The sequence below is a fragment of the Trichoplusia ni genome, chromosome 17 (genome assembly GCF_003590095.1).
Source record: "Trichoplusia ni isolate ovarian cell line Hi5 chromosome 17, tn1, whole genome shotgun sequence".
Classification (NCBI taxonomy): domain Eukaryota; kingdom Metazoa; phylum Arthropoda; class Insecta; order Lepidoptera; family Noctuidae; genus Trichoplusia; species Trichoplusia ni.
In genome coordinates, this window is record NC_039494.1 from 8,192,006 (window position 1) to 8,211,756 (window position 19,751).

Below are 19,751 nucleotides of genomic sequence, written 5' to 3' on the forward strand. Positions count from 1 at the left end.
AAAATTGTGGGGTCCGAAACTTGTCAGGTGATCGCAATTGATGCGCATGCACAATCACGCGAACATTTTATCATGGGTGGGAATCGAACCTAAGACCCCCGATATAGTTATCAGGTCCACTAACCACTAGACCAACAGACCCGTCCACGTTAAGAGAAAAGCAAAAATTATAGTTTGGATTTGCTTTTATTTCTACCACTCTTACTAAAAGGATGTTCATATCTCTTTACTTTTTCCAAGTAATCCATTTTACAGCTTAAAAAACGTCATTTTCAATAAGCTCTTTGTCTCCAGTTATCAGACCAGCCTCTGGAAAACGACAACAACAACGAGACAGCGGAAGAACAGGAGGATGCCGTGCCGTTAGACCCGAACGCTGTTCACGAGCTGGCGGCCAAGGGGGACGAGGAAATGCTGGCTGCACTGTTGAAGGTATGGATGAATTGGGGAGAGGGTAGGGAAAAATATAGATGAACTTTCAATCATAGAGTGTTAATGTCATTGAAGCTGTTCTATGCATGTCTATTCGTCCTTTTACCAATCTAAATCGCATGAACTGTGATAGCTAGTCAATATTTTTAAAGATTTTTTTATCATTTAAATACGCAGGAAGCGCTGACTGAATGCCAGTTGGATTATATTTATTTGCAATAAGATACTTGAAAAGTAACAAAGTATTGCCTTGAGTTGTAGGTTCGAGTCCTGTTTGAGGTTGCGATTTTTATTTAAATATGAATTGTAATTCACAAATGTTGAATTTCTGGTTATCGAGGTTAAGCTGTCATATTTTTTTCTTCACTCAACCGTTTTAGCCCGCCACACATGCCCGTCATTGCAACTCCTGTAAGCCAGGATCTACAATGAAACCAACGAAAACCACCGAAACACTTAAGTTCGGTGTGTTCCAGGGGGACGATTAACTGCCTTGGAACTCAACCGTTTTATTAATGTTTAGCCTCAGTGTCGCGATCCAGACACTCACATTAGTTAAATGCCGTTACTGGCTTACTGAGTCCGCGTGGTTCCGCAGCGCTACCCGCAGCTGGTGGAGGCGGCGGACGCGTCGGGCGGCACGGCCCTGCACGGGGCGGCGCGCGGCGGCCGCGCGGGCGCCGCGCTGCTGCTGCTGCGCGCCGGCGCCCGCCCCGACGCCGCCGACGGGGACGGCTGGAGCCCGCTGCGGGCCGCCGCCTGGGCCGGACATACCGAGGTCAGTCGACAGGAAGGTGGGAGGGGTGATGATAAGCATTAAGTCAAAATTAAAATCAAAAGTTTTCATTTCAAGTAGACCGTTTTCCAAGCTCAAAACATAACAGCATTCGCTCTAGTGCCAAAATGGCATTCTTATGGAGGACAACCAGCAAGAAACTAGAGATGTTACTATTTTATAAATTTATAAAGTAAAATTATAAAGTCAATTTTACTGGGGTTTACGAGTCTTATTCTGCGAACAAGTGTATTTTTCCCCTGAGATTAACTGAGAAAACTTGATTAAATTGAAACCGCTGTCGCATATAATATGCTGTCCTCCCGAAAGATCCATTTCATTGATTTCATGTTACTGAATTCATGTTTTTTATTATCGCACTAATATCAAGAGTGCCAACATATTTGAGTTTGTACGTTTGTTGGCTGGGCCGAGTCATATGAAATTTGACCCAAAAGCTGATAGCATGTTTGTTTAACACAGTTTTCATCAAGCGGGTGAAGCCGCGAACAATATCGAGTATTATTAATACTTTACTAAATACCGCTTCTATTTTCGTCGTAGGTGGTGGAAGTTCTGCTAGAGTTCGGGTGTGATGTCGACTGCGTGGATGCTGATAACAGGACGGCCTTGAGGTGAGAATACTACACTTTTTTATGCCACTTTAGTTTAAACATAAATAGTTACATTCGATAAAAGTTTGATTGTTCCGGTACTATTTAGCTTAGTACTTAAAATGGTAGAAATTCTTTAATTATGTGACTCACCTTATGATAATTAACTGAAAATGCATAAAAAATCGTCGTAACTTTACTGCAGATATTTGACGTTTAAAAACGATTTTTATTTTTATTTTTATATTAAAGGCGAGCTGGTTTGGCATGTGCCCAAACCAGAGAATTAGGGAAGGATTTTTGGGAGGTCTTTGCCCAGCAGTGGACATATTATAAAAAAATATAGATCTAGAATATGAATTTTCTTTATTGTACACCATGGAATTGCAGCAGTGATTCAATTAATATACAATATAATACTTTAACCACAAAATAGCCTTGAAGTCCAATAGCTATTCGCCTATAACCTTGGTCAGGTAGAATTATTGGTATAGATACCAGTAATTCTACCTGCAGAAGTAGATTGTATCAAATCCTAATTCCTTTACCTCCTCCACCCCTCAGAGCGGCAGCCTGGTCCGGCCACGAGGCGGTGGTCTCCCGCTTGCTCGCTGCCGGGGCCGACCCCGACCGGGCGGACGCGGAGGGTCGCACCCCTCTGATCGCGGCTGCGTACATGGGACACGCCGAGATCGTGCGAGCGTTACTCGACGCCGGCGCCCAGATAGACCACGCTGATGATGATGGTGAGGATACAACACAGATATTTGACCTTTTATTTTAGTAGGGTAGGGTATCGACTCGTAGACGCACGATGGGGGTCGCACTTCGGTTGTGACCCTAGTATGAGGCGACGAGGCCGAGTACTCGTCAGCCTCAAACACGGCTGACGTCACTGATAGCTGAATGCTTCAGGTCACAGCAAACCCACTATGCGTGTCGTGTCGCGGGTTCAATCCCCGTGTATGATAAGCAATTGTATGATCCACGAATGCTTGTTCTGAGTCTGGGTGTTGTTGAGCACGTGATTTGTATGTTTGTGAAACACATGGATTTAATTTGTTTCTGCGGGAGTCGTTTTTATGTCGGTGTATGGCAATGCGTCGCAATCCTTCATGCACCAACCGCTGGCATCCGCCGGCGCGGGCTTCCAGACGCCGAGCTTTCGGTGGCCTTTTTTCTTTTTTCCGATCGGAAATCATCCCATGATTCCGTCCGCTTTGGGTTGAGTGGAAGGGAATGTCAGACTTTCACTGACTAAAACCCACCCATCCACTGTCCACGGTAACCTTTTCGGACAATCCGGCTGCCTCAGCAGACATCTGCCCTACTAGGCTTTACTGCCTGCGTTGGAATCGTACCCGCATCTTGTGCAAACAAATCCAGGATATTCAACATTTTCATTTTAAATAGTAACAGTGTAACAGTTCAATCTTTATTGCAGGTCGCACAGCCCTATCGGTAGCTGCGTTATGCGCAGGTGGTCTGGGCTGTGCGCAACAACTAATAGAGCGGGGCGCAGACGTGTCGCGGGCTGACCGGGATAAAGCCACGCCTTTATTAGTCGCGGCTTTTGAGGGACATACGTGAGTACTATATTATAGCGTTTATGTAGGTATATAGTTATTTTTATTTTCTTTTTAAGTACCTTTCTGGCAGTACTGTCGGCTAGGATTAGTTAAGACTGAAATCCATGTTCCCCGTCCCCAGTGAGATCTGCGAGCTCCTCCTGGAGGCCGAGGCCGACGTGGAGGCAGTGGACGCGGCCGGCCGCACCGCGCTGTGGGCCGCCGCCGCCGCCGGACACGCGCGGGCGCTGCGCCTGCTGCTGTTCTGGGGGGCCTGCGTCGACAACATGGACGCCGACGGCAGGACCGTGCTCAGCGTGGCCGCCGCTCAAGGTGAGGGGGGGCCTGCGTCGACAACATGGACGCCGACGGCAGGACCGTGCTCAGCGTGGCCGCCGCTCAAGGTGAGGGGGGCCTGCGTCGACAACATGGACGCCGACGGCAGGACCGTGCTCAGCGTGGCCGCCGCTCAAGGTGAGGGGGGGCCTGCGTCGACAACATGGACGCCGACGGCAGGACCGTGCTCAGCGTGGCCGCCGCTCAAGGTGAGGGGGGGCCTGCGTCGACAACATGGACGCCGACGGCAGGACCGTGCTCAGCGTGGCCGCCGCTCAAGGTGAGGGGGGGCCTGCGTCGACAACATGGACGCCGACGGCAGGACCGTGCTCAGCGTGGCCGCCGCTCAAGGTGAGGGGGGGCCTGCGTCGACAACATGGACGCCGACGGCAGGACCGTGCTCAGCGTGGCCGCCGCTCAAGGTGAGGGGGGGCCTGGCGTCGACAACATGGACGCCGACGGCAGGACCGTGCTCAGCGTGGCCGCCGCTCAAGGTGAGGGGGGCCTGCGTCGACAACATGGACGCCGACGGCAGGACCGTGCTCAGCGTGGCCGCCGCTCAAGGTGAGGGGGGGCCTGCGTCGACAACATGGACGCCGACGGCAGGACCGTGCTCAGCGTGGCCGCCGCTCAAGGTGAGGGGGGGCCTGCGTCGACAACATGGACGCCGACGGCAGGACCGTGCTCAGCGTGGCCGCCGCTCAAGGTGAGGGGGGCCTGCGTCGACAACATGGACGCCGACGGCAGGACCGTGCTCAGCGTGGCCGCCGCTCAAGGTGAGGGGGGGCCTGCGTCGACAACATGGACGCCGACGGCAGGACCGTGCTCAGCGTGGCCGCCGCTCAAGGTGAGGGGGGGCCTGCGTCGACAACATGGACGCCGACGGCAGGACCGTGCTCAGCGTGGCCGCCGCTCAAGGTGAGGGGGGGCCTGCGTCGACAACATGGACGCCGACGGCAGGACCGTGCTCAGCGTGGCCGCCGCTCAAGGTGAGGGGGGGCCTGCGTCGACAACATGGACGCCGACGGCAGGACCGTGCTCAGCGTGGCCGCCGCTCAAGGTGAGGGGGGGCCTGCGTCGACAACATGGACGCCGACGGCAGGACCGTGCTCAGCGTGGCCGCCGCTCAAGGTGAGGGGGGGCCTGCGTCGACAACATGGACGCCGACGGCAGGACCGTGCTCAGCGTGGCCGCCGCTCAAGGTGAGGGGGGGCTGCGTCGACAACATGGACGCCGACGGCAGGACCGTGCTCAGCGTGGCCGCCGCTCAAGGTGAGGGGGGGCCTGCGTCGACAACATGGACGCCGACGGCAGGACCGTGCTCAGCGTGGCCGCCGCTCAAGGTGAGGGGGGCCTGCGTCGACAACATGGACGCCGACGGCAGGACCGTGCTCAGCGTGGCGCGCTCAGGGGGGGGGCCTGCGTCGACAACATGGACGCCGACGGCAGGACCGTGCTCAGCGTGGCCGCCGCTCAAGGTGAGGGGGGGCCTGCGTCGACAACATGGACGCCGACGGCAGGACCGTGCTCAGCGTGGCCGCCGCTCAAGGTGAGGGGGGGCCTGCGTCGACAACATGGACGCCGACGGCAGGACCGTGCTCAGCGTGGCCGCCGCTCAAGGTGCCCGTGCTCAAGAGGGGCATTCCGAGAGAACCTCGATTTTTAACAGGAATTCGTTTTTAATGTCGCTGTTGTACGCGTGCCCGCCCGCTACAAATGGAAAATGATAATTTTGATTAATTGAAAATGCTTGTCCTGAATCTGGCTGTCTGTGTGCATGTGACTTGTATGTTTGTGAAACCCGCCGCTACACAAGGATTTAGTTCCTTAACGTGGGAGGCTTTCTTTTCAATCCTTCATCAGTTATCAATAATAGTCGTAAAAACAGATGTTCTAATAACTTTATACTTTCCAGGTAACGTTGAAGTGGTCCGCCAGCTCCTAGACCGAGGTCTAGACGAACACCATCGAGACAACTCTGGTTGGACGCCTCTACATTATGCCGCTTTCGAAGGTGAATATGCTAGAATTATGTCCTTGTATTGTAAAGTAGGTTAATTGTTTGTAAGAGTTGTTTGATGGCGATATTTTGTCAATTAACATAGCTTACAATGCTCTGGGTTAAGTTTGCCTTTGATAGTACTTTTCAAGAACGTATTGTCTAAGTGTATATTTATGGGCAATAAAATATGAAAATTCTTTAAAATAATATTTTCGCTGAAATGAAACTACTTCTACGGATTTTATCGCGGTTTAATTTTTGATTTTAGTTCGCAATAGCGTCTTTGACAAAAAAAAATAAATAGATATGTAGTCCATTAGACAGGTTTGCCCTTATATTGAATACGTATTTTTCATTCGAGAGTAAAGGGCCATTCCATCTAGTCTCATTATTATGTTAAATTATGATAAATGCACGCACTGCTTCGCTGTTTTCTGTTGTACGTCTGTGCATAGTGCAGTGCACATGACGAGTTATACATTGTTAGTGATATGTGCACAGCACAACCATGCACAGTCACCCAGTCATATAAAAACAGTTCGACAATCTCTGCACCGATAGCCGAGTGGTTGAGGACACCACGCCAAACCCTCATCGGTTGCGGGTTCGATTCGAGAAGCTTTTGTGTGATTGACAAGTGCTTGTCCTGAGTCTTTGTGTCTTTGTGTATGTGACTTGAAAGTTTGTAAAACGCCCCGCGACACAAAAAATAAATTTCTAAATTGCGGGAGTTAATAATTTTATCTCCTCTGACCAGGTCACATAGAAGTATGCGAAGCTCTACTCGAAGCCGGCGCAAAAGTCGACGAAGCCGACAACGATGGCAAGGGCCCCCTCATGCTGGCCGCCCAGGAGGGTCACAGTAGACTGGTCGAGCTGCTAGTAGACCAGTGGGATGCGAGGGTAGACCAGCGGGCGCACGACGGGAAGACCGCCTTCAGGTGAGACCAGGCTGTAGTGCCCACGTAGCCCACTGCTGGGCAATAGCGTTTGGCCATTTGAATGTCTTTATCTTTTTATTTAGTTTTTTGTAATAAATAACAGCTAATATGAGTTCAGCTGTTGAACACAGGTCTCTTTTATTATGGAAGGTTTCAGCATTGATCACCACACTAGCTCAGGGTGATTTCAGGTTTTAATATTTGAAATTCAGGTTTTCTCACGATGTTCTCCTTCACTGTTAGTCATTGAATAATTTAGAAAGTACAAGAAAAAGAAAATTGTTAGTTTGCCCTGCATCTCGTGCGTACATAACCAAGCATAGAATCACAACAACTTTGGTTATTATTTATTTAAGTAAATTGAAATTTATAACATTGGTATCTTAATGCACATTACCAATATTCCATTGACTGCCTCTATTCAACCTTTTACCATACTTTTGTCTCTAAATTTTCGAAAATATCTAACTCTACCTACCTATCCCCAGACTGGCAGCTCTAGAAGGTCACATAGACACAGTGGCAGCCCTCCACAGCCGCGGGGCGGACCCCGACGCTCTAGACGCGGACCGGCGTAGCACACTGTACGTGCTGGCGTTAGACAATCGCATGGCCATGGCGCGATATCTGCTCACACATTGCTCTGTCAACGTTGATACTACTGATAGCGAGGTAAGATATTCGAAATCGGCTGCTTTTAAAAGTTGTGGGGGAGTAAACGTTTCTATTGTCGGAGGATTTTTAAATTTTAAATTTGATCTTGTTACACATATGTAAAGGGCGCTCTACACTCGCGTCGCGAAAGGCCGCGTAACGCGTGTTTAGATGGTTTCGCGCGTTCATGTTCACGCGTTGCGCCGTTCCCGCACGGCGTGAATTCACAGCAAGAATCGCGGGAGAGTGTAGAGCGCGCTTTAACGTGTCCGTTTAATGTTGTTCCGCAGGGTCGCACGCCCCTGCACGTGTCCGCCTGGCAGGGCCACACGGACATGGTGAACCTGCTGCTGAAGGTGGGCGGCGCGGCGGTGGACGGGCGCGACCGCTGCCTGCGCACCGCCCTGCACGCCGCCGCCTGGCGCGGCCGCGCTCACGTGCTGCGCGCGTTGTTAAGGAGGGGGGCGGACCCGTCCGCCGTGTGTACGCAAGGGGCTACGCCGCTTGGTGAGTGACCCATGACCCATGTGACTTGTGACCCATGACCCATGACCCATGTTTCCCATGAGACCCATGAAACTACATTGTGTTCGGGCCACGCCACTTGGTGAATGCTAGAAGAATAATGTGACCCATTGCGTAGAAAATGGGCCGTGTGATATGTAAATCCACACGGTGTCGCATATGGGTTTTGTATAGCTTGTGACTTATAGACAATGTTTACTCATGATCCATGTTACCTATGTTATACATGTCAATCATGACTGATGTGACTTGGTGCCCCATGAGAGCCAAGAACTATGTGACCCCAAGAAGTGATGCCATGTCACATGTGATATTTGACTAAACCCATCATGACGCATGAGAGACGTGACGCATGAGAGATGGCTTCTGTGATCGATGACCCATATTACGTGACGCATCATAATCAATGAGATTCGTTATTTGACGAGTCCGTGTGACATATCAAACTTCGCCATGTGCATTGTTTGCGCGTTGCACAGAGTTATATCTGCATAAGTTTCTGACAGCATTTTTGTCTGTCTGTCCAGGTATCGCAGCTCAGGAAGGTCACGAGGAGTGTGTGCTGTGGTTATTACAGCATGGAGCTGATCCGCTACAGGCTGATCATTGTGGTGAGCTGTTTCCTCTGTCCATTCATCATCATCATCATCTCAGCCTGTAGCAGTCCACTGCTGATATAGGCTCCTCCAAACGTTCTCCAGCGCGACCGGTTCATTGCCACCTGCATCCTACTCATCCTAGCCTAGTCTTTTTCCCAACTATGTTGGGGTCGGCTTCCAGTCTAACCGGATTCAGCTAAGTACCAGTGTTTTACAACAAGCGACTGCCTATCTGACCTCCTCAACCCAATTACCTGGGCAGCATCCAACATCATTGTAGCAGTTTTACTGAAATTAAAATTCTGCTTTCTTTTACTGAATTTCTACTGCCAGATTACGACAATTATTCAGACTGCAATTAAAATCGTCTATCTTATACATACAGGTCGGACCCCAGCTAAAGTAGCTTGGCGAGCGGGCCACGCGAACATCTGCCGCCTGCTGGAGCGTTGGGCGGCGCCCTCCGCCCCCGCCGCGCCCGGCCCCGCCCCCGGCCCCGCCCCCGGCCCCGCCCCCGCGCCCGCCCTCGCGCAGGACGCCGTGCCCCGCCCGCCCAGTGCCGGTGAGTTATATGTGATGTGTGATGGTATGTGCCTAGTGTACAAAATTTGCTTCAAGTGTAGTTGTTGAGATCCTTTGATGTAATAGGGATGATGACAATTTTTTTCCGTCTTGTAGTTATTTTGTGTAATAATGGATACGTATTTTTTAATTTGTCCCGCAAACATAAATTGACCAAATTACTGTGAATGAAACTTACGCGTGACGTCACCATTGAGTATAAATTTTACTCTATCGTTACGTCACAAGCCTCTCCTAAATTTTAAAGCAGTTAATCTTTGTCAATTCTAGTTTTTCTGAAAAAGGAAATAATGCGTGTCTCATACTTTTCTCAGTCATCATCCCTATTGTAAATAAGTTGAACATTTTTTAATGCATTTCATAAAAACTACAACTTATTTATAGTGTCAACACACACCAGAAGAAGACAAAAGTAGAAGAATTAAATATTTTTTCTCCCATGGAGATTAGTAATGGTTGGGGTCACCTTGCCAAACCCAGTACGATAAGTGTTTGTGTGAACCACGAATGCTTGTTCGGATTCCGGGGGTCTCCGGTGTAAAACCTCCGCAAAACAAGAATAAAATTCCATTCATCTGGAGTCGTTTTTAAGTAATAATAAAAAAGTGTATTGGAAGCAGAAAACCGTCTTTAAATATAAACTCTTTCGCTTGCACCTCGTTAGAAAACCCTCTCTCTCTCAAATTACAACTAACATAACTCTATCCCTCTCTCACCAGAACTGTATCTATCTATCTCTCTCTCTCCCCCAGGCTCACCGGAATACAAACGCCGCAGCGTGCACAGTTCCAACTCAACTAAATCGTCGTCGAACATGACGGGCGGTTCGGCGCGCTCGCATTCACACCAAGAGGGCAATGATAATACTCATGAAAAGGTACGACTTATAATATACTAGCTGTTGCCCGCGACTTCGTCCGCGAGGTTAGAAGATATAAGTTAGGAATTTTTGAACGGAAGCCCTCGAAAATGAATAATTTTCCCTGTTTTTTTTTTCACATTTTCCATTGTATCTTCGCTCCTTTTAGTCGCATCGTGATGGTATATAGCCTAAAACCTTCCTCGATGAATGCTCTATTGAAGTAGATCCTGATATTAGCGCGTTCAAACAAACTCTTCAGCTTTATATATTATGGGTTGGGCTATGGTATGGGCCGATGGGCTAAACTGTTTTATATTATTAGATTTAATCAAATACCCTATTCGCACGCTCTTTTCACATTATAATTTCAATAATATTGTTTGTCCAGGCAAACCGCGCGCACCTCTCTCTCTCGTTTGCCCAACAAGTGGCGCGCTGTGGGCGCGGCCGACGCGACATACCCGAACACAACGAGATACCAGAAAACCACGCCGTCGAGAAGGACTCCAAGCTAAGGTTAGTGGGTATAGGACTACCAGTCTGTGTGCCCACTGCTGGGCAGGCTGGGCTGCTTGTCTTAATATTTCGCTTTATTGTTGCAGTGTCTTTCAGGTATTCTAATCAATAATATTAGATACACAAATATTAGAAACACGAAATTTACGCGGGGTATCATTTCTATAAATAAATTTTGCTTAGTCGTTAAAATTGCTCTCAAAATTTGAAGCAAAAAGTGTATCTTTGTATTTTTTATACTATTTATTTTTGTATTTCATCATCTTAAAAAAAAAAAAACAATGTTTTAGAAAAAAAGGTCGTCATTGTCGTCGTCGTCGTTTCATACATTTATAATAGCTGTATGGATTGGTGAATGTATAGTTACCGGCACAAATCTTGAGCGCTCCGCGAAAGTGTAGGGATCGCTTTGCGCATCGTAAAATAAAACGCCAATCCATTGTGCGTACTCGTCGTCTTGAGGTGTATGCAACTGCAGCAAAGAACTTGCAGACATTTATTATAATGTAAAATGTTACTATAATATTTTATTTTGAAAAGAGTAACTTATGGAGTTTCTTGTAGGTTCTTCTCCATAAGAATGACACTTTGGAACCGTGCAACTAGAGTCAGTAATGTAACGTTTTAAAAGTGCCTGAGAAACGGCCTATTTGAAATAAAAACTTTTGATCTTGATTTTGAAAGAACGAATTTCAACGAATCCCTCATGACAGCTACGACGCGATGCGCTGCGGGAGAGTCACTACGCTGTAGTCCGCCCCGCGCCTCTCATACCGCAAAAGGGACACAAAAAATCACTTCTAGGTGAAGGTCAGCGCTCAAGATCCGTGCCGGTTACTCTCACACTCTCTCTCTATTGCCGTCCACTGCTGAACGTAGGCCTCCCCCAAAGAGCGCCAACCATAACTATACGTGTGTGCAGGAGTTACGCGGCCAACGAGCGCGACGCGGAGCTGGGGCTGTGGTCGCGCGGCTCGCGGCGCGGCTCCGCCAGCCCGCTGTACGCGTCGCCGCCGCGCACGCCCGTCAGCGACCTCACCAGCCCCACGCAGCCGCATCTGCTGTTCGGTGAGTGCGGATACTGGTATTAGACAAAAAAATATATTTGTTTTTATTACTAGAAGTATCTTTGTACAGTAATTAAGGACTCCCACACTAAAACCTTTCGATCAATCCGGTATTAAGGCTTTTTTAATACTTGCTACCCTAGCAAACTTTGGTAAGCCATGGTGTTGAAAGAAACGTTATATGCGAATGAAAAAAGAATCACTTAAGAGGATAAAAACTAGATTGTCCGATTCTAAAGCATACCCAATATGCACAAAATATTTCATAAGAATCGGTCTAGCCGTTTCGGAAGAGTTTAACTACAAATACATACGAAAAATAAAAAATGCTTCCGTCACGGTGTACGTAATGCTTTTTCGTTTCTCTTTACCCAATCAGGCCTGTTCTCCTCATTTATTTGTCTTACAATAAATTATCTCATAATTCTTGATCATCTCTCCACAGGATCACAGCCTCCCAGTTTGACAGCAGTACAGCCGGTGTTGACTGACACACACTTCAACAGAGACACTCACATGAGGATCATACTAGGACGGGACAGCAAGCCGCCGCAGGAGAGGGAGAGGTGAGATATAGCTATACCATGAACTTATGAACTTGAAAAGCTATCATTTAAGCACGTAAACTATACTAAATACATACTGTGCTCTGGTGTCAGAGTTTAAGCTGTAAAAAGTGTGACTCTTGATAAGTTATCAGTTGTGTCGCTCCCCTACCGATGTTTTCCTGCACTGTTCTCAACGGTGTTTTCTTTTTTAAATGCCCATACATTTGGAATAAACATTTAATTGACCCTTAGATAAACCAAGTCAAAGTAGAAGGTTTAAATCCCAGTTCGCACCTATGTATGTATTTCATTCATGGAGGTATTACACAAAGATGTTAACCTCTAACGTTGCGTCACGTTAGAGGACTATGAGCGAGTTACACTCTGACACCAGGGCCCCTATTCTGCTATTTACAATGACCGATGAAGTAATGGCAATTGGAGTAAATTTGAAACTACATATTCCTATTCTCTTAAGCATTTTGCAAACATTGGAAATTGATGTTATTCACCGTCAATGTTCCAGCCCGTACTGAATTTCCGATTACTGTCTTGGAAAAATGCTTACGATTAACAAATAGTGTCAATTTAAAACAATTTCCATTAATTCATCGGCCGTTGTAAATAGTAGAATTGGGTCCCAGGTGGTACATCAACCATACGATAGGAAAGAAAAAGAGATATGGTAAATTAAACTTTTGGCCTATTTAATAACCATATAGTTTCTATACAGGCTGAATATCAGCTTAAATTGAATAGTTGGTGTTGTCTTGTTAAACTAAATGTAAGCAAAAATCTCAGAAATTAATGCATTTGTGTGCCTTAAAAGCTAACTTATTGGAATTAAGAATGTTTAAGTAAATGGTGTAAAAGTAAGTGGTTTTTAAATAAAGTTAAGCACTGTTTTATATTATTTAAATATTCTTAAAGTATACTTATGTAATATTGGTGGAATATTCAGCTTTAGGCTTTGACAATTATTATGAATAAATATTCATGTTTAAATCTGTACAAGAGACCGTGGCAATAGATGCTGTGCTCAATGTCAAAAGGAAATAGGTCCTACCAAAATGAAAAAAAAAACTGGTCAAATTTGTTTCGAAGCCCCCAATTTTATCGGAAAATGAAGATAAATTCTGTTTTACAAGTAGTATTTTAAACAGTTTAGTTTTATTTTATTAAGTTTTGACCATCTAAGATAAGAAAAATCAAAGTGTCTGTATCAATTTACTTCTATCACAATATTTACAAAACCGAATACCCAAAGCCGAATATTCAAATACCAAATTTAAACATTAGCATAACACCAAAAGTAAAGTATATATGTATGTAACATAGCGAGGTGTGGAAAGCGATGGGTCGCGTTGCGTGCAACCGCATAATGGGCAGTATCGGGCGCGCGAAAGGCCGGATATTTAAGAAAACGTGAGTCCACGCTTCAGAGGTGTAACTGTAGTGAGGACTGGGTTCCGTACTGTGATTAACATGTGATTAGGAGTCGGTAGATAGCTGTAAACCCTTGTAATAAGCAATAGAAGTATAATCTCTATATACTTACATGAATTTCGCGTACGCTTATGTATGCTATAGAAGTAACCTCAATTTATATTAAAACTAGCTGTTACCCGCGACTTCGTCCGCGTGGTTCGGAAATAAGATATTTTCTCGTAATAAATCGTAGCCTATGTGTTAATACACACTCACAAACTTTCGCCTTTATAATATTAGTGGGATTACCCCACACGTTGTATGCCCGCGACAGAATCCTAAACTGCTCAACCGATTTTAATTAAATTTGCAGTGGTTTATATTATAGCTTGGTATATTTGTGCTTCATATTTTTGTCTACTTATACCAAGGTCTGTGTATCTTTGCCGAGTTAGAACAGTTAGACGCAATGGGATATGTTTTATCAAACTGTCGGTAAGTTAATTAACAGTAGACTGACAGTGAGATCTTAACTGTCATTCAAGTATTTAAAAGTTTGCAGTAAATAGACAAAAATAATTAAAATATGAAAATATGGTCATTGATAAAGCCAGCCAAGTGCGAGTCGGAGTCGCAACCCTGAGGGTTCTGTACAAATATGCTAAAGAATAACAAATCAAGGGATAACAATTTGAGATAACTTAATTGACTTGAAGTTATCACAAATTTATTTATTACCATATCAACGCTGTTTAATCTCAATCTTGATTATTGCGGTAACAGAAATATATCATCTGCGTAAATTTCAAAAGAGTCTAGATAGACGTACAGACAACGGTATCTCAGTAATACAGTTCTCTTTTTACCCTTTAGATACGGAACCCTAAAAATACCCCTAAGTTAGATTTGTAGGTCCGTAATTTTCAACTCTTGCGCATTGATAATTCTTATATAGTTTAGTCCACTAACAGTTACACCTCGATGTAAATACAGCTGGGATTGGCTACGCGGCTGGCGGATAGGACCTGGCATCATACATCATCATCTGCTTATATAAAAATATACAATACATGAAAAGAAGATAATAAATTGTCAACTAGGTTCAGAGTAGGCAAATACAAGCACTACATTCTTAAAACTTGTTTGTATGTATGTTACATAGTTCTGAAACCTCAGACAAATATACCTTAACAGGCAGATATTTAAGATTATCTTAAAATTAAATAACGTTACAGTATTATGTTAAGGTACTAACTACCCCATTTGGCATTCAGAAAATCATTTATTATATTTTTGTTGTTGAAAACTAGTATTAGCATAATAATACTGCCGAATAATAATGACTTGGCATAATGCATACGGGACGTTTAGGTTTTTATTATGTAACCAGTATTTATGCACTAACGACCTCCGTGGTCGAGTGGCGTACGCACCGGTTTCAAGGTGTCGCTAGACGTCTGAGGTCCCGGGTTCGATCCCCGGTCGGGTCAATGTAAGAATTCTTATTTCTACATTGTCTCGGGTCTGGGTGTTTGTGGTACCTTCGTTGTATCTGAATTCCATAACACAAGTGCTTCAGCAACTTACTTTGGGTTCAGAACAATGTATGTGATGTTGTCCGCATTTATTTATTCATTTATTTTTTATTTTTTTATGGCTAAAGATCAATGGTTTAATAGTGCCAATATATTGCGCCTAGGCCGTGTTTATTTACTTAAGCCTCCAGTCAATATTAACTAAATTCAATATGTATAAGCTCTAATACCATAGTTAACTTAACCCATATCATTAACTGAAGCTTAGCAAGCTAACTAATTACGCTAACTGGTGGTGGGTGCACGGTAACTAACAGTTGACTTTAAACTTCGTGTTTTAACCGTAGTTTAAAGCTTATTATTAACGGTTTAAGGTTTTGATTTTATGTGATTTGATAGGATATATCTTTATAAGTCAGTAACGAATTCCATAATATTAATAATTTATACATCTAGTTTAATAAAAGTGTAATAAATGCCAGTACTTAATAATATTTATTTGACATTTTAGCTATATTTCATTTTTGTTAAGGTTACTTTAAAAGGGGTAAACTATATTGTTTCTTTTAGTCTAAGATATAAGTTAAAAAATAGAATGCGACAGAAAAGTAATGTAAAACAAAAAAAAAATCTTTTTTTTACCACTGAAATGAATCAGTCGTTTATATATTTACTAGCTGTTGCCCGCGACTTTGTCCCCGTGGGTAGAAGATATAAGTTATGATTTATACCGGCCCTGTTTTTTTCACATTTTCCATTGTATCTTCGCTCCTATTTGTCGCAGCGTGATGGTTTATAGCCTAAAGCCTTCCTCGATAAATGGTCTATTCAACACAAAAAGAATTTTTCAATTTGGACCAGTAGTTCCTGAGATTAGCGCGTTCAAACAAACAAACAAACTCTTCAGCTTTATATATTAGTATATAGATAAAAAGTCACACCAATTTTGTTTACCTTTTTTAAATACTTCAACTAATGAAGTATAGGTTTGAATACTATTCTTAATATTACAAATTACCAATCCTATAACTGAACGCATTATTGTTATTTTAAAATCAAATGCAAGAATAAAAACAATTTTCTTTATTGAAGAATAATTTAGACATAACATAAACTGGTTTCGAATTGCCTACTATGTGTAATAGAAGCCAGTGACCAAATCGTTAGATCACAACGACGCTAGAATACAATTACTATAGAACTTTAAAATTATATGATTTTCAGAATCGTTAGTGCCATGTTAAGATAATTTATAATATGTATTCTTTTATTTTTCATATAGCAAAGGCAAAAGGAACGGCATAGTGACGAATCCAGCGATGAGATTGGTTGCCAACGTCAGGAATGGTCTCGGTACGTATTAGTTGCGTAGCTTAATATTTGAACTTTTGACTGGCCTGTTGGTCTAGTGGTTAGTGACCCTGACTGCTATATCGGAGGTCGTGGGTTCGATTCCCGCCCAGGGCAAATGTTTGTGTGATGAGCACGATCATTTGTTCTGTGTCTGGATGTAATTTATCTATATTATATATGTATTTAGAAATATATAAGTATGTTTATCAGTTGTGTAGACACTCATAATACAAACTATGCTTAGTTTGAGGCTAGATGGCGTTGTATGTAAGTTGTGAAGTATGATTATTTCTAAATAGCTATGTAGTAGTTTTAATAAAATTGTTGGTTCACACTGTAGGTACTGTTGTTTCTAAAAGTAATGACTTATAATTGGATTTTTGTAAACTAAATTATAGCTATTCAAGATTTGTATAGCCGTTAGTCCTGCATATTGTATTAAATGAATAAATAAGTAAACTGTCAAATCTTCCATTTGACGAAAAGTTTGACAGGTTGATAATGAGGCATTACTGCCGCCTTATGTACCACAATAGGGATGATGACATTTTTTTTTCGCAGTGTCCGTCTTGCAGTTTTTTGTATAATAATGGATACGTATTTTTTAATTTGTCCCGCAAACATACATAAATTGAAGAAATTACAGTGAATGAATCTTACGCGTGACGTCACCATTGAGTATAAATTGTACTCTATCGTTACGTCACAAGCCCCCTCTCCTAAACTTTAAAGCAGTTAATCTTTGTCAATTGTAGTTTTTCTGAAAAATAAAAAAATACGTGTCTCATACTTTTCAATTATCTAACTGAGGGACTAATGTGATTTTTTCTTTTCATACCCAGTCATCATCAATATTTTTTTATGATAACTATCGTGAGACTGATTCATTATTAAATGATGTAACGGTTTACTCACGCGTATTTATCGGGGGTGCCCATATAGGGTGGCTATATATATATATATATATTATATCATGTTTTACTTTAACAGACAGTGCCGCAGCCAACATACGTCGGACGGGCGTTGCTATCGCAGCGAGCGCGAGTTCCGCCAACCCAGCTGTCAAAACAAACGCCTTCCAATGGAGGAAAGAGACACCACTATAATACTAGCCGTAAGACAGACAGAGATGACACTATATTGAACCTTTGAGGAAGAAAAGGCTACGTAATACAGTAGCCGAGTGTGACAATGAAGCTTTTATAATACAACCGTAAGAGAGAAAGAGATGGATATATATTGCAGTGACAAGTGTAAAAAGGATGCCGCTATAATTAAACAGTCAGAAAGAGATGGAAGACACAAGATTAGACAAGTAAGATGAGTTTTGAAAGTATTTTAAAAGTAGACGAAAATAATGATTTCTAAAGTCAACAGATTGATTTCTTTTTGTGTTTTTGAGGAAGGGAGATGCCAATATACAAGCTGTAGAATGCCATCTCGCTTCCACAGAACGATTCTGGAAGCCTAGACAATGTCACATCGCATTAGAATGGAAAACTTCAAATGTATGTGAATGACATTCCGCTTCGACAAGTGATGTGACTTTGACTTGTCAGTTCAATACATTTGAGGGATTCGTCAGCGTTAGCGAGGAGATGTGTGACTTGTATCCAGGTAAACAGTTATTTTAAAATAATAGGAATGTTGTAAAAACATTTCTGATCTCTAAAACGAACAAATTAATAACAATAAAATTAAAAATGCCTAACAAACGACGCATTTAACAAAAAAATATGTATTCTATTATTTAAAACTAGTCTTTATGAAAGTAGTCATATGGTTTAGAATCAAAATATAATGTAGAAAAACAATATTTCAAAAATTATATATGAAACATGATTTCTGGACTGACAACCCTATTGGAGTATGTCAGTTCTTGTAGGTATTTATTTATTGTATATGTACCTATTATATTAATTGGCAACCTTAAATATTGGTACTAATTAGTATAAGGGTCAATTCTCACTTCAAGAACAGAAGCCTGCAGCTCTCCTTCAGCTTCTGATATTATATTTGTCGCGTTTTTTGTATTTACACTTTTTCGAAACGTCTCGTCCGATTGACATGAAATTTGGTAGATCTGAGAATCGTTCGTCTATATTCATGTCCCCGAATATTAGTTTTTGGTCCATTTTTGCTGTTTACGTTAAAAATACATTCAAACCTAAGTTTTCAATCTTATACGATCATTCTTATTTTTTACCTGGCTGAACCATGTTTTCTGCGTCAGCTAGTGTAATTAAATATTATCAGCCTGTATAAGGTCCACAGCTGGGAAAATTAATTATGAACCTTAATTCAAGTAGATAAGAATCAATATGATTTGTAATATGATTAGTAAGACTCTGCTGGCTACTGCACTTTTTGTGTGAATTACCCTAAAATAATGATTTAATTGTAATATTTTTCTTTGACCATACATGTAACAAAGATTTATCTGAAATAATAATTATATTCTTCTGATACGTACACTGTATAGAAAACTTAATACTTTCTAAGGCAACAAGACATAGTATTCATAATGAAAAACAATGGCGTTGATTTCAAAAAAAATATATTGCTTTCCTATTCCTAGAAAAGGATAGCAATAGATAATAGGTGACTTCAAAATAATGAACCTAGTTCCTGTTATAACCAGAGAACTATTTTACTAGCCAATTTTTTTTAGGATTTGTCTGTTTGGTAGTAATACTTATACAACTTTTGAATAACTAATACCGATTTTTAAATATAAAGTATAACTAGAATTCTTAAATCACTGCGAGTCCGCTGCGTTTTTTAAACCACGTTGAAATATCTGAAAGCAAATTTCCTTTCACACTAAATAAAAAGCTGGTATTTCTTTTGGGTTTAGTTAAAAAAATCCTGTTTAAAAACTTCGTCTAGACTATTAACTATGTAACAAGTTAAAAGGAATAAGCGCCATTGTTCACACGACTCTACAATTAAAACGCGATGATGAGGTGGAAACGATTCGTAAGTTACAGAATAGCTGTTGTACAATAACTGTTGTTATAGAACGTATTGTGTAGTTTTAAAGTCGTAAAGTATGTCTGTTAAATAAAAGACTCATTAAGAAATTTAATCCTTGTGTCGCTAATTTCACAAACATTCAAGTCACATGCACAAAGACACCCAGACTCGGGACAAGCGTTCGTGGATCACACAAATGTTTGTTCTACGCGATGATTGAACTCGACACGTCGCGCTCAGTGGGTTTGGCGTGGTGACCTCAACCACAGTCAAGTAGTTATAGTCACAGCAGAGAAATCATAAATGTCCTTATTAATGGACTGACCCAATGGCATGATAGTGAGTTCGGCTCATTGGCCTCCACGTAACTTCAAGATTCCTATCTTGGCACAGCCAGACACAGAAATGATTGTGCGAATCATGCAAATATTTCTCCTA

The 19,751-nt window shown here is 42.8% G+C and overlaps 1 protein-coding gene across 1 annotated transcript in view; it reads left to right on the top strand.

The window, feature by feature from the left end:
- Positions 1-19,422, top strand: part of LOC113502617 (ankyrin repeat domain-containing protein 50) — an 86,226-nt gene extending 66,804 nt beyond the window's left edge. Inside the window, exons 22-40 of the mRNA XM_026884267.1 lie at positions 295-432; positions 1,031-1,210; positions 1,772-1,842; positions 2,386-2,567; positions 3,266-3,407; positions 3,532-3,722; positions 5,641-5,739; positions 6,485-6,668; positions 7,157-7,340; positions 7,613-7,829; positions 8,375-8,458; positions 8,832-9,008; positions 9,781-9,905; positions 10,279-10,406; positions 11,329-11,474; positions 11,919-12,039; positions 13,360-13,446; positions 16,267-16,337; positions 17,328-19,422. Coding sequence (XP_026740068.1) covers positions 295-432; positions 1,031-1,210; positions 1,772-1,842; positions 2,386-2,567; positions 3,266-3,407; positions 3,532-3,722; positions 5,641-5,739; positions 6,485-6,668; positions 7,157-7,340; positions 7,613-7,829; positions 8,375-8,458; positions 8,832-9,008; positions 9,781-9,905; positions 10,279-10,406; positions 11,329-11,474; positions 11,919-12,039; positions 13,360-13,446; positions 16,267-16,337; positions 17,328-17,443 — 2,643 coding nt within the window. The 3' untranslated portion in view covers positions 17,444-19,422. The remainder of the gene's footprint in view (positions 1-294; positions 433-1,030; positions 1,211-1,771; positions 1,843-2,385; positions 2,568-3,265; positions 3,408-3,531; positions 3,723-5,640; positions 5,740-6,484; positions 6,669-7,156; positions 7,341-7,612; positions 7,830-8,374; positions 8,459-8,831; positions 9,009-9,780; positions 9,906-10,278; positions 10,407-11,328; positions 11,475-11,918; positions 12,040-13,359; positions 13,447-16,266; positions 16,338-17,327) is intronic.
- Positions 19,423-19,751: the final 329 nt, after the last annotated feature.